The sequence below is a fragment of the Hipposideros armiger genome, unplaced genomic scaffold (assembly GCF_001890085.2).
Source record: "Hipposideros armiger isolate ML-2016 unplaced genomic scaffold, ASM189008v1 scaffold_394, whole genome shotgun sequence".
Taxonomy (NCBI): domain Eukaryota; kingdom Metazoa; phylum Chordata; class Mammalia; order Chiroptera; family Hipposideridae; genus Hipposideros; species Hipposideros armiger.
Genome location: NW_017731744.1, coordinates 1,045,704 through 1,060,703, shown reverse-complemented (window position 1 = coordinate 1,060,703; position 15,000 = coordinate 1,045,704). Strand labels below are relative to the sequence as shown.

At 44.3% G+C, this 15,000-nt stretch overlaps 1 protein-coding gene across 9 annotated transcripts in view; it reads right to left on the bottom strand.

Annotated features, from left to right (window-relative positions):
* Positions 1-15,000, bottom strand: part of ZEB2 (zinc finger E-box binding homeobox 2) — a 132,558-nt gene that overhangs the window by 115,119 nt on the left and 2,439 nt on the right. For 4 of the 9 annotated variants that reach the window (XM_019663534.1, XM_019663528.1, XM_019663529.1 and 1 more), the window contains exon 2: positions 14,301-14,442. In XM_019663534.1, coding sequence (XP_019519079.1) covers positions 14,301-14,373 — 73 coding nt within the window. In that variant the 5' untranslated portion in view covers positions 14,374-14,442. Of the gene's footprint in view, positions 1-14,300; positions 14,443-14,633; positions 14,924-15,000 lie in introns of those variants that run through there. The other 5 variants (XM_019663533.1, XM_019663536.1, XM_019663527.1 and 2 more) reach the window with 5 other exon arrangements.

Genomic DNA, 15,000 nt, shown 5'->3' with positions numbered 1-15,000 from the left:
TTGTAACGTTGTCTACATGGAACCTGGAGGAGCAAATGAACCCTAGGGTCTTCAAAGTTAAAGCTTTTAAAATTAAGTTGGTATGTAGTCTTTGAAAACATATTGTTTGGAATTTAAGTTTTAATATCTAGGAATAAACAGAGCATTAAATCAAGCAAAACTGTGACAAGGCCAATATGCACATCGACGATGCCAGGAAGGCATCTCCAGCCCTTTGTTCACAGCTTAACAAAACTGTGCCGTCACACCACTTTAGTTCAACAGTGCCTGTCGAATGGGCATCAGCAGATCAGCCAAGGCCTGTCATACACGGAGCCTGAAGACAGTTTGAAAGCAAGGGCTTATACGACCCCCAAGTCTAGCTGGAAAATGGGGAGGATTTTCAATCATCTAGTAAAGACACCAGCATACCCCCACCCCAAAGTTAGAAAAGATGGGAAAGGATGACCAAAAAAAAAAGAAAAGAAAAAAGTCAGTTAAAAAAATAGACATAGAAGAGACAAAATAATGTACTTGGGCAAAGAAAGCACTTTTCGTATTTGTTTTCTTTGTACGAGCAATTATAAAAGTTTTGCAATCAGAATTTTTTTGAAAATGACGTTCCTGATAATAAAATAAAAGTTTAATGTCATTGCTATTTTAAGATTTTGCCACATTTTTTGGCCTTTCAACAATCGAAGAAATGTTCTTACATTATCAGGATAGACGGGTGTTATTTGACAAAGAGAACTTGCAACCCCATGTTATTCAAAGGAGTACCTCTTCAAATATAATTTTTGTTATGTGGCTGTTTTTGTGGACCAAAGTGCACTAACTTTTGAATTTACAATCTCCTCAGCTCTGGTTTCTGTGAACATTTAATCTGCCTCAAAAGAGAACCTCGAGAAAACAAACCTGGTAAAGAGAAGGAATTGTTAACTTTCCTACAAGTGAACAATTAGGAAAAAAAAAATCCAAAACGCCTTATTTGCCTCCTATAACACTGATCATGAGATTTGGCTTTCAAGCTTTAATAAGTGCTGAGGAGGTGCCTCAGAACTTTCCTCCTGTTTAATTAAGTGCGCCCACTCCTCTCAGGCATCCAATCAGATTAAATTCGAGCCAATCCCTGGAGCTGGACTGGTGAGCCCTAGTGGTAAGAATTAGCTGAAGGTGTTCTCCATCTCTCCACCTTTTAAGTTCCCCCAGGATACGTTGCTACTGAGATCCTGTACAGGAGCTGAGATTTCCCTCACACTAAAGTTGAAAAGCTCTGGCTCTCAACCTTCTCTCCCCTCCCCTCTCTCTGTCTTTCACTCTGCTACTGTCAGTTTGCTGCCTGTACTTTAGCTGTCTCTTTTCCAGTCTCTACTCTGTCAGTTTCTGGCCTGCCAATTTCAACTTGAAGCTTGACTGGGCTGATTTGATGCAAATACCTCCAGGGAAAACCCTGAAACTGATGAACAGTTATGTCAAGTCGATTTTGCACCATCGGGAAAAGGTAACCTCTGCGAGAAAAAAAACAACAAGGTTAAAGAGACAAGGGCTTTTCACGTGTAATACCTCTGCTGTACATCTCATTCACTGTTTACCATCCCTCAGAAATTGTAACTGTCAGAATTAGTCCTAATTGCAGATGCGAAAGCTGCCATTATAATAAAAACAGAGGCAGTGCAGGCATTAAATGTAGCAGCCTAATTTGTGAGACTACAGAAAAGGTAGAGTAAATGAATATTTCATTACTTTAATTACCAGGGACTACTCTTTTCTTGCTGTCTTATGATAAGTGTTGCTGTAACTAGCAACAGCAAACATCCACTAAAATATAAAGTGCAATAATCGTCCTGCTGTCAGGATCACCGCTTTAAAATACGAGCTGGGAAAAAAATATAATGGTTTATCTATTTCTTAGAGATTGCAGAAGTAGAAGATGGAAATTCATTTAATGTCAGGGAGAAAAAATGCACACACAAAGGCACCAGTAAACAGGTTTTAGTCAGAGAATAATGGCTCCAAGAGAGAGAAGGGGGGAAAAAATATCAGTGGGCTATACATTTGAACTGTTAGCCCCAAAAGAATGCCGGAAACTGTAAAGTAGGAGGTAATAGTGTTTGGGCTTTTTAAGGCAAAGTTTTGTTTTGTGTTGCACAACGTAATTGCTAGAACATTAGAAAATAAAACTCCAGTGAATGGGGAAAAGACAAGAGGAAAGCAAGTGGTTTTCAAATGATTAAGCAAAGGTGGAAAAAGTTCAAGTTGGCAAAAGTTTAGAAGCTCAGTCCAATTACATTTAAAAAAGACTAGATACAGCCTGCCAGAAAAAGGACTTTGCCTGCAGTTTCAAAGTACTGATTCATAAGGCTTGGGAGTATCAATAATTACTCACCACTGACACCTTGAAAAGCCCTGGCATCTCCCTATAAGTGGCCATTTCAGGTAAAGGGGCAAAACTGGTGGCTAAAGTGCAGGAGGGGAAGGTGAGTCTGGGAGTGGGGGGTGTGGCTGAGGAGGCTGCTCAGGCTGGTTGAAGCCAGCCTGTCTCTGCATTTATCACTTTGTTTCAGAGGAGGTGTTTGTTCCACATAGCAGTTTGACAGCACAAAAAACACAGTGACCATAAGCCCTATCAAAGAACCTACTGACACATATCATTTGTGGTCTTGGTTTCACAGGGCAAGGCTACCTCACACTTGATCTGCACCAGTATAAAACTCCACACGTTTCTAAGTGTTCAGTATAGTTTAATCCTCTCTCCACTCCCCCCCACACACACTTTTTTTTTCTTTTAAATATTGTAAACGCTACCTTGAAATGCCACTTTTATTCTGGACTCCTGAATGCTGTTTTAAAAACCATAATAACTTGCATTCAATTTGGCATGATCTGTGTTAAGGTTGGTAATGTTGAGGGAAAACGGGGGAAAACAGTTTCAAAGCACAAAGCTTGTAATTTATCCTAAATAATACACTTACAGCTTAGATTAATAGGTGCATGTACGTTTTGTAAGAGTCATGTGGCATAGGGAGCACTTCTTTTTTCTTACAATAAATCCTACTAAACAGGAATCTACATTAATTCTTCACCTCTACTATTTTTGTTGCAATGTATTTCATTCACAAGCTATATGACGGTAGTGAAAGTTTAAGAGAAGTACCAGAGTTGGGGTCCTAGGGTGCATTTGTGTATGTGTGCATATGGGCTGTATTTAGTTTTCAAATTCCCATCAGCAGGGCAAAGGTGATGGAAAATCTTTAGAGGACAGCCTTTTCTTAGAGATTTTTCCTTCTTAATGGGTCTATTTATTATGAAAACACAGCTTACTGAGTTCTTTATATTTAAACCTCACCTCTTAAAACTGAGAAATCTCATGATGTGAAACACTTCCATTGATGTGCTTTGTGTCTAAAATAGAAACTTAGGTACTTCCAAGAATAGGCACATTGCAAAGTTTCCTTGATTACAGTTACTCAGATATATAAGACAATATAAATGCAATTTAAACTAGGAAACACCGAAAGCTATATACTACATTTACAGATCACTTGGGCACTGGGTCCTTGAAATTTACTCATCTGTGTAAGAGAGAAAAAAATCTCATCACAAATAACATGATATCTTAATCTATTGATCTATTATTGATTACTTATTTTTGGAGGGAGTGTCTATCACTTTGGCAGTAATACTAGAGTTAATTATAAAAAATATGAAATCATATATGAAGAACAAAAATAACTGTATTGTCATATTAGCAATGTATTAAAGAGGAATCCATTATATATTTTTATGTAGAACATGTTTTGCCTTTTTGTCATGGGAAATCATTAATGACAATTACCTGTTTCCAAAATGATGCAGTAGTTTACCTCTATTACCTGAGATTATTTAAAAATGTTTGCACTCTATCATTGTGTTTTAAAAATACACCTTTATATATTTGCTCTTGTGATAAAGCTAGCTAAACTGACCAGTTCACATTCATTGTTTGCTTGAAAGAATGCCTTTATTTAAGTAGGATTTAAATTTTAACTTCAAAATATTCAAGTTCCGAATTAGGTCTCCTCCAGTTTAAAGTAGAGTGTGCATGGGTTTAAGTTGAAATAACACACAGCAACCAAGAAAAATCAAGACCAAATAAAAAAAATGGCTTGCCTATAATAAAGCATAACATTTAATTCCATAGATTACTGGAAAAGTTATCTGGAGTCTTCATTTTATAGTAATGTTTCTTGAAAAAAGAAAGATAACTTAAATATGTACACTAACATTTCTGTATCATCTTTTCATTCTAACGATTACTTCAAATCTCATCTCGCCACACCTAGGTAATAGAACTAAATTGGTAAAATAAAATAAAATTAAAAAACCATGAATCATTATGATGATTACATTCAATTGAAAAATGAAAGCAAAGTTCAATCAGAAATGTTTGCTTTCCTTACATCCCTTACATTCTAGCTGCTTGCTCTTCCAAAGTCTCGTTTTTAGAAGCCGATATTAATTTCTAACCAAGATTGCAGTATCCACTGTAACATGCATGGCTTGATTAGCTATCATACTTTCTTGGGTCACAAACACAAAAACATCTGATCAGACATGGATCCTCTTCTCTTTTCTCTTTTCAGCTCCTCTAACTTTCCTGTCAGGAGTCTGAAAAAATATGCGCAGTTACTGTTGCTGAGGGGAGACAAAGTTGAACTTCTGGGTTGGCAATCGGAGAATAATTCATGAGCAGATTTCTAGCAAATGATATGATTTGCTAAATTTTGGTCTTTGATTTATATTTATGTACTCCTGCTACTGCGAAGGTTTTGCCAACCTCAATTAGATCATGAATGAGATCATTTTAATTCAGCCCCCAAACTGTGACCTGACCATGGTCTGAAAGTGTTCAAGAAGTAATTTTAAGCCTCCCTTTGATTTGAAAGGGAATGCTGCATGCTTGGTCGTTCATACAAATAACATAAAACTTAATTATTGGATGATTTGGCAGAGGACCTTCTTGCCAAACAACAGTCAATGCCAGCTACTGTGATGCTGGCGGTGCCCGGGCCCCCGCACGCACTGCCCCCTGCACACAGCATTTGTTCCCTGTGTCTCAGGGCAAGATGCTTTCAAATGGGATGCATGGATCTGGGAGGCAGGGTGCAACGTGAAGGGTGGACCATATTTATAACTCCAGATAAAAAATGCTGTCTCACCTAGAAGGGAAGTAGATCTGCGCTGTCAAATCACCAGGAGGCTGTGACAAAGGGAGCTTGCAGCCTGACACACGGTGTAACAACATAGCAAACACCTTTAATTCTGTCATGTCTCATACCCTTTACTTTCTCACACGTTCGTGGCTGCTCGAACGTTGACACCTACACTCTCTTTCAAAACTAAATAAGGCAATCTTATTTAAGCCCCAATGCAACACCTGTAAAGTTATTCTTGTGCCCAGCAAAAAATAACTATTAACTCCTCCTCTTATAAATGTCTGTCTGCTTGCTTTGAAAAGTCTCAAGTTGGTAACAGCTGGCCCGAGGCCCTGATTCTGAGGTTCACATGACTTCCCAAGCTCAGAGAGATAGGCAACACTTCCCCCTTAAAAAGATGCCAGGGCTGCGATAATGTCACTGTCCGAATTGGCCTCTTGCAGCTTTTCAAGTTGAAGCCCCTTTTTTCATCATAAACTTCTGGTGTCTTTTATAGTAAGGAGAGAGGCCCCAGCTGCTTCATTCCCTCTAGCTACCATAGTCTAATATTTTAAAAGCTGGAAATGAAAATAGCTTTTCTAAAGATATTTCCTGGAATTTTTAATGTGCTGCCTTGATTCCTTTTTTTTTTTCCTTGCCAATTATAAACCACCATTTGGAGGGCTTATGAGCAATGTAAGTCCACCTCATCTAATTAAACCACATTGTTTTAAAAGCTTGAACAGTTTTCATGTCTACAAGACTTGTCTGAATAATAAACTGCTAGAGCCGGAATTCTGAGTGTCTTTGGAGAGCCAGGATTTTATCTCCTGAGCGCAAAGAGCCGGGCACTCAAAGGGTTAAATAGTGTTCCCGCATTGCTGGGTAGGTTAATATCACAGCTGCCTAGTAAAGCATTATCCCGGTACCTCACTTAACAAAAGCCTCCTTTTGCAAACAGACTCCCACTTTCCCCCCAAGTGTCCAAAGGTGTTTACTGAAGTAAATCTGCCTAAATCCTTCATTGCTTGGGTCATGGGGGTGGATAGGAGGGGTGGAAGGTGTGGGGATAATCTCTTTTTGTAAATTCTGTAAATCTTCTGGGAAAAAGAGGAAAAAAATCAGGAATCTGTGTCACATGCTCGTGTACAACTTTCTAATATCTCCACTAGTTTTGCTCTTCTAAGTGAAATCGCCACAACGGCTATCGAAAAGCCATGTTTCCAATTCTTCCCTCTGCTGTTAGAAGTGATTGCATGTCCAAAGGAGAGAGAGAGAGAGAGAGAGAGAGAGAGAGAGAGAGAGAGAGAGAGAGAGAGAGAGAGGAGAGAGTGTGTGTGTGTGTGTGTGTGTTGCATGCTTAATCTAAAAAATCTCTTGGTATCTTAAAAGTGGTTTCAGAGAGAGAGAGAAAAAAAAATCAGACAAGAAAGTTTAGGAGCCAGATAATGTAGCTGAAAAGTTGTCACGAGAGGTTTGTGCTCTTGCTGTGGTCTCATTCCAATACCATTAACTGCATGTTACTTTTGCATGTTGAAAATGGAGGCAAATAACACAGTAAAACCTGACAGGTCTGCCTGCGAGGGTTTAAACAGTTCCCAGGAAGAAGGAGCCCTTTAGGCATAAACTTTCTCTCTCAAGAGAACGTGAATACCACCAACCCCTCCTTATAAATCTTGAAGCATCCAGTTTGAGATACAAAAAGGCTGTCATCTCACAAATGTTAAACATACTAAAAAAATCTGAAAAAAAAGTATGGAGAAGGTGTGAAAAACGTGGCACTTTACAGCCCTCAAAGCTTTTTTAAAATAGAACAACTTTTCCCCCTAAAATTCTTTTCAGAGAATTTTTTTCTTCCTTTTTGGCTCATTCGAGAGTTTCTTTCTTGGCTTTTTTCCCCTTTCATTTGAAAATATGAATTATCATAAAAAGTCAGGGAAAAAATGGTAAAGTCTTTTTCAGTTTTCCTGAAGATTTATCAGTGTGTTCAGGCTGGGTATAAGCAAGTCTCCCTCTTTCTCTGGGCCAGACACCCATCCCTGAAACCAGACCAGGGCCTCCAGAGACTGAGTCCCTTCTCTCCTGAACGGTCTCCAGTTCGCCCTCCCACCCCCACCCCCACCCTGTGCCCTCACCTCCCGTCTGATGGTAAACAATAAGAGTAAAGCCAAATAGTAGGCAGCACTCAAGAGTGGGAAGTCCATACACCTGACCCCAAGTCTAACAGGCTTCTGGGGGGGGGGAATTTGATCCCTCCCTGACACTTTTTACTTCAAGTGTTGAGCGGGTGGCCATGAATAGTACAGACATGCCATCTTGTAACACTATATGCCTGTCAGGAGGGACATGGCCTGGTAGGGCATCAACTATATAAGGCTGGTAACTAGGGAAAGCCCAACAAACAGCCACAAACACCTAAGTTATTTTACTCAGCTACTACCCTCTGCCTTCTCTCTCTCTCACTCTCTCTCTCTCTCTCTCTCTCTCTCTCTCTCTCTCTCTCTCTCTTTCTTTTCATCTTGGCTTTCTGTGGCAGAATGCAAATGGAGCCTGCCGGCGGTGAAAGGGCTGAATTGTGATTAAGAAGAAGAAGAGCTCCTTTCTTTGTTCTCCCCTCAGGGGATGTTTACTGGGAGAGACACAGCGGATCAGATATGAAAGGCATTCAGGTCAGCATTGATGTGAGCGAAAGTGAAATCATACCTAAGGCATTCAAAAGACCGCCGTGTCAGGGGTTCAGCTAACGGTGCAGCTACTGTGTGTGTCTTCCTGGAGAGGTAAAAATCTTTTCACAGGCTGGTTGTTTTTTTTTTTCTCCCTAATTTACTACAAAATTATAAAAGTTGTACCCCCCTCTTTACATCCCATCAGACGACACAAGAGTTAGTATTTTCCCTCTTTATGGACCACACGCGAAATCAGAGCAACTTCTAATAACTGTATTACCTAAATGAACCAGCAAAGCACCATCTGAACTGTGAAATCTTTTTTTAAGCAGGTGTATTCATGTGTGCTACATATATGCATAATATGGAAGGGAGGACTGAATGAAGAGAAAAGCCAAAAAGCACAGGCATGGATGGCTTTTCCTCTCACCTCCCTCAGAAGAAATATAAAACAACACACACACACACACACACACACAGTATAAAAGCAGTACAGAACACCTTAAAACAAATTCTTTATTTGCTTTGTAACTACCAGTTACACTTTTCCTGAGAGTTTTCACTCTGACACAACTGTCATCCAAGATAAAAGTATTTGGCACATAGCTAATAAGGCAAAGACTTCCATAGAATCTACTGATTAATATTGCTTTCCTTTTAAAAAATGCTTGATGAAGAAATACTTGGCTCTTACTTTTTAAAAGTTTACACTCCCCACAGCCCAAAGAGTCATTCAATAGTTTTTCCAAGTGGTAAGCTGATGCTATTGGCATAAACAGAGCTATGTAAATATATACAAAATTCACAAATCACAGCAAACACACAAATAATGAGGAGGTGCCTAGATGTTTCAGGCTTAAAAATGAAAAAGGAAAATCGCATTTCATCTTCTGATTGCTAAAGAAAGGAAAGAAATAGGGAGGAGGAAAGAGTGCTGTATTTATTGGTTTTAAATCACCCTTCCCTCTGCTCTGAAATATTTTTTTTTCAACCTTCACATCTTCGCTAAAAAGCATATTTGGGCTTATGTTAACATCTGCTTTTGTGGTGACATTTAATTCTGTATATTTTCAACTAGTGTTTCTGCATCACAGATTTTCCTCCTTTATCTCTTTGCTCTAAAAAGACAACCAAAGAGCAATCAAAAAGGTGTCTGACTTGGCCATTCAGACAATTGCCCCCTTGTGGGAATGCGGGAATGAATGGTACAGTGGACACCCCAGCACCATTGACGTTATAAACATGTAAATGAAACACATTAGGGCAGACAATCAATTGTCTGTGAGCATTGCAAACCTGCACTCCCCCTCTCTGTGACAGGCACAAAATAGTGTCTACCTTGGGAAGCCACGGTGCTGGAGAGGAAAAGGACAAAGAGTTCCCTTTCACACAGAAGAAAATGCACCTTAAAAGCCTTGGAAGAATGCAGATGACAAAAACTGTTGTAAGGAAAAGAATCTCCCACATCTTGGAACAAATGCGGCTTTGCTAGAGAGCTAGCAACACCCTCCTTTCCTACCTTCAGGGTACACACAAATTTTTTTCCCAGGAAATATTCTTAATATGGTATTAGGGTCAGTGATAACCTCTTGGAATTTTCTTTACTTTGAGGAAATTAAGTAAGAAAATCTGAACATATGACCTAGCAATTCAGTAGGGAACTTTTAATCTTGGCTTTATTCGTATTTGGAAATAAATGTTAAAGTCGTGAATTTGTTTTTATTTTGGCAACAGAGAAACAATGTAAAGTTTAAAATCCATAGCCTACCCTTACCCCTGGTGGAGCGTCATGCTATGGATGCCAGCAGGCTGGTGGCTTTGGTACGAAGAAAGGCACGTTTCTACCCCAATTGACTTAGTTTTCCTTTTCCCAAACCAAAATAAAACAAATAGATCAGTCGAGATACATAGCCCTCAGACTTGTGTGTGCGCAGCGTGACAAAACTTGTAGGAGATCTCCACAGAGAGAGAAGGATGGAGATGGATATCTTTGGAGCACCCTTACAACTGGTACCTGTCTCACAAACTGCCTTTGAGTGCTCTGAGAGCCAGCAGCACAGGCTCCCTCCCTATAAGCTCATCAACTTTGTGAAGGAGGCTACTGGCAAAAGATTTCCACACTTGCAAAAATAACCCAAGTCTGAACCGACTGTAATCCAAAGGAAACTTCCCTGCCTCAGTATGTACTGAGAGGCTCTGGTTCCAGGCTGCCCCATCCCAACTTCGCCTCTCAGAGAGGAATGTCAGGAGCCACATCCTTAAGAAGGGCCTGGTTGCCTTTCTTTGCCTTTTCATTTAAGCATCTCTGAAACGGGAGCAACTTCTGTGTCCATTGCCTCTAAGCATCATCACCAGCACCTCCACTCCCTTTAAGGAAGTGGTAAAAAGTGAGGACTTATCTGCAACAGGGATCATCATTTCTGCCCATCTGATTGTTTCTCCTCTAGGATTCAAAGCCCCGAAAACATCCAACTTTATCCATTTTATTCACCACTGAAAATCAGAGACCAAAGGCATTTGTAAAAATCTCCCCCACTCCCCATATAACCCCCAACCCTTTAGCTGAAACTTTGAAGAACAATCACGTTTAACTTTTCCTCCTTTCTTCCATTTCTTTTCCCCCTCCAGTCTGAGTTCGGTTTTCATTTCTAAGACAACTTCATTCCCTTTTCTTTTGAAACCAGCAGTTTCCAGGTTTGATTTTTGTTACACCGTGCATGTGTATGTGCAATTTTTCAGAAGCTGAGGCTGGAAGGCGGTGGGCTGGGGAGGCAGGAGGGAAGCCGCAGCATCCCCAGCAGCCAAAGCCCGCATCAGGGGCTAAAGCAACAAACTTTGCAAGTTACAGCCGGGCTGTGGCAGTGGCAGGCAGCAGCTGGGCATCTCCTGCTTCCAGGGCTCATTTATGCCTGGAAGGCTGTGTGGAGATAGTGGGGTATAATCAGGGGAATAGAAAGAGGGGTGGGGGCTGGGTTTTCCCCTCCTCTCCAGCTTCAGTGAAAGTGTTACAAAGTGAGTCAGGCGACTGATGATCATCTGACTGAACTTTCTTGAAACCGACACACATTCTTGTCTGCGGGCAACTTGCTTTTTGCCTCCTTCTCCCTCACCCCTCTCCCCCTTTCCTGCTGCACAGCTTATTTTCTGGGAAGAGATTTCATCCTTTCTATGTGGGGCAAAGGAGACTGTCCGCTACGGATGAACATGGCCCTGGCTCGGTCTTTGCCAGGCATCTTGCTAGCCTGAAAATCTTAAAGGCTGGATTTTAGATGCTTGTTTCTCTCTTCGTACATTTATTTTCATAGAACTGCCTTGTTCTCCTTTGCTTTTTAATAATCACCTATAGCATCATCTTCTAACCCATGTTCTTGACCAGCCTTTCAAACACACACACACACACACACACACACACACACACAAACACACACACTGCTTTACACGTTTTATCTCCTTGTCGCCTTAGTCTATATATACACTGTTGACTTCATTAAAATTATATAAAGTTCAATTCTAGTTTCCTGGATGACCATCTTTTTTTCTTTTTCCCTTGCAGCTTCTAGTTTTATGATTAGTACTGCCATTATTCCTTTCCAGGAATTTCTATATGATTTTGATAAGCATCATCATATTTAGTGTTATCAGCAAAGACACAAGCTCAAAAGTGACATCTTTTCCATGAATCCAGGAAAGAAGAAAAACCCACTCAGTTCAGATAAATCCTGGCAATTCCCGAAGGGAAAGGCATTGGATACGTGCTCGATGAGAAAGAAAATGAAAAAAAGGGGGGGAAACTCTTCTACCTGCTTCTCAAAACCAGGACATTGCTCAGTCAGATTAAACCCAAAGGAAAACACTGACAAGTAACCAATTCAGAGCATGTTTTCCCATAGATTATTTGTAAAAAGAGACAGGTAATAGTCAAAGTTAGAGAAGCTGTAAGAGATGGACAGGCTTGCTGTTGAGTGTGCAGAGTCTGGGCTACATGCCTTAAAATGTGCAATTCAACTTTCCATTTCGGAGTGTTGAGGCTTCTCCCAAGTTAATGTCTGAGCGGAAGGGAAATGGTTGCAGTGTCCATGGCTGAGCACCTCCCTGGCACTCCGGTCCACCTGTGAAGCCTCCAGCAGGCCTCTCTCTCTGCGAGATGCGCCCCCCACGTCCGGCCCCCCACCAAGGGTTCCCAGGAAGCCTGGAGCCCTCGATTCCCCCAGACCTGGGCTAGCCTGACCTCACTGCCGAGGCCAGGCTCGTCATCAGTGGCAAAATCCCGAAGGGGGTGGGAGGAGGCAGGCAAGAAGAAACAAACATTTTAAATAGTCTCTCCTGCAAAAGAACACTTCTGGGAACCTGGCTTTAAATCTCATTCTCTTTTCTCTCAAAAAAAATGACTGTTTAACATAAGAAAAAAACCTGCTTGACACAAAGCTTTTGTTATCCAGTTGATCAGCAACGTGCTTTAGATACTTGTAAGAGGGGGGAAAGCCCCACAACAGACATTGATTTTAGAAAATCAATAACCAACATTTAATAAAAGGAACAGAGGAAACACAAGAGAGGAGCCGGGGACATTAGGTGTAATTTTAGCGTCTACTAAATTACCCAGAGATGGGGAATGGGAGGTCTCCTGTGTAAGGACCACCTTAAATAATGCCAGATACTGGAGTGAAGAAAAATTAAATTGAGAGAGAGAGAGAGAGAGAGAGAGAGAGACTCTTAAAAAGAGGCAGCTAGAACTGGATCTTGGGGAAGCATCTCGGAATATATTATTGTACTTGTTTTTTGTAATAGTAAGCCAAGCAAATAGATCAAAGGCAGCACAAAGGGAAAAGGCAGGATAACGTAACGAACAGTTTCTGACTAAAATTCCTCTATCACTCCCCCATATGGCTCGACACCTCCACCACAACAAGCAAAAGACACACACACACACACACACACACACACACACACAACCTAGAGAGACTAGAGACAGAGACAGAGAGGCATCATTTGTCTCTAATCAAAATTCTCTAGCCTTTGTGTTTTCCTCCTTCCAGCACCCCGCACTGCTCCCCCAGTCGCCCCCTCCCCGCGCCGCGCAGCTCAGGGGCAGGCCGGGGACGCGCACAATTGTCTTCTCTAGAGGAAAGTTGCTCCAAGTGGGCCCGGGCCGTCCCCGCGAGGCGCGGGCTGGGCTTGCGGGAGGCCGGAGGCCGGGCGGGCGCCGCGTCCCCGCGTCCAGCTCCGGAGCGTCTACGCGGCCCCGCGCCGGGTGATCCGGCGCAGAGAGAGGGGAGCAAGAAGTTTCCTTTCCCAGTCTGAGCTGGCGCTAGCTAGTTCGCTTGTTTGTTTTGGGGGGTTGGTTTTTCTTTTTAAACTCAATATCCTCCGTCAGCTCCCCCCCGGCACCCTCTCAGGTCCCCAGCTCTTTCCCCTCCCCCAGGAGCCTTCTGCGCTCTTGCCAATCAGTTTTCTCTTTTATTCCCACGATTTTGTTTGGGGGTAATACCTAGGGGGTCTCTCTCTCTCTCTCTCTCTCTCTCTCTCTCTCTCTCTCTCTCTCTCTCTCTCTCCTCTCTCCTCTCTCCTCTCTCCTCTTTCTCCTTCCCTCCCTCCCTCCCTCCCCTCCCTTCCTCTTCTCTGCCCCTCTCCAAGATGGACCTACTAAACTGTCACCCCTTTAATCTCCCACCTCTTATCTGTGTGTCCCCTCGCACCCCCATCTCCTTCCTCCTTCCTGACTCAGCCTGGATAACGGGCTCCTCTTGACCATGTAGAAACTGCCCAGAAAAGTCTCCCTGAGCTCTTCGATTCCGCCAGCCCCCGATGAGGGGCCAGAGCCTGCTGGAGAGGAGCCACCCGCCCCCGAGCCCGCGCGGAACCCTCCGGACCCCGCGCGGGGTCGGCCGAGTCCCTCCCACCACGGAGTCCGGGCGCGCCCGGCCGGGCCCCGCTGCTCTTGGACCGTTACTTGGCGTACGAAGAGGCGGCCGGGCGACTCCGACAAGAAACTTTAAGCCTCGCGGAGGCACAGCCCTGGGCCCCCTCTCCCGCCCTCGCGGTCCCTCTGCCACCCCCGCCCCCGCCCCGGGATCCTGCACGACCTGGCGCCCGGGCCCCCGCCCTGCCCTCGCCGGACGCTCCCGCAGCCCGGCTGGGGACCAGGCGGGCCGGGAGCGAGCGGAGCGGGAGGCGGAGGAGGAGAGAGGGCGGGGGCGCGAGGGGACCGCGGGGATGGGGGCGCGGGGCCCCGGCCGGACCCCAGCGCTCGGAGCCCCCCGGCGCCCGGCGCCCACTTTGCCCAGCACTTCCCCAACTCCCCCCCAGCGCAGTCGCCGCGCGCGCTGGGCTCCGGCGCCGGCCGCGGAGGGAGGCTCGCCCGCGAGCCCTGGGCGCCGCCGCCGCCGCCTCCGCCTCGGTTCCTTTTCCCGTTCCCCCTCCTTCTCCCTGGGTCTCGAGCCGCGGAGTGGCCCGGAAAAGTTTGGTTCGGGCCGCTTCTTACCGTTTTTCCTCCTGGGATTGGCTTGTTTGCGCCTCTTGCACCGGGGGCCATCCGCCATGATCGGCTGCTTCATTGATAAGAGCGGATCAGATGGCAGTTCGCATGGACTCGGCGCCCTGCTTCGGCAGCACGCAGGCTCGATCTAGCAACCAAACACAGCGACAATGTGGGCATCGCCCGCGCCCATTGAAACGCGCGCGGGCCGCCCAGGGGAGCCGGGCCAGGGCCCCGGCCAGCACCCATCCGCGCCCCCCAACGCCAAAGCGAAACTTCGGCGGCCCCCTCCCCGCCCCCCACCCCAGCCTTGGCCCCGAGGCGCTTTGTGTTTGTTACTGTTTGGTGTGTCGCACCCGCGAGGGGATCAGAGAGACAAGAATTACATCTTCAAAATGAGTCATAACTCCTGACCGTATGAGGGAATGCACACGGCGGTACAGTAAGACTGCTTGACTCAGGGCTAGGCGGACCCTTTCCTCCGAAAAGTCCTCAGCCCGGCTCCGGTACTTGGGGTGAGGCGAGGCTTTCTTTCGCTCTCATCTTGTCTCACCCCCCACCCCATTCCTCAGAGGAAACAAACAAACAAACAACGCGAAACAGCCCCCAGATGAAGCACACTCGGGCAAATTGATAATAGTAATTATAGGAAGCCCACTCACCCCGCGCCCCCTCCCCTCCCCCTTTGGAGTTGATCGAGGCACTG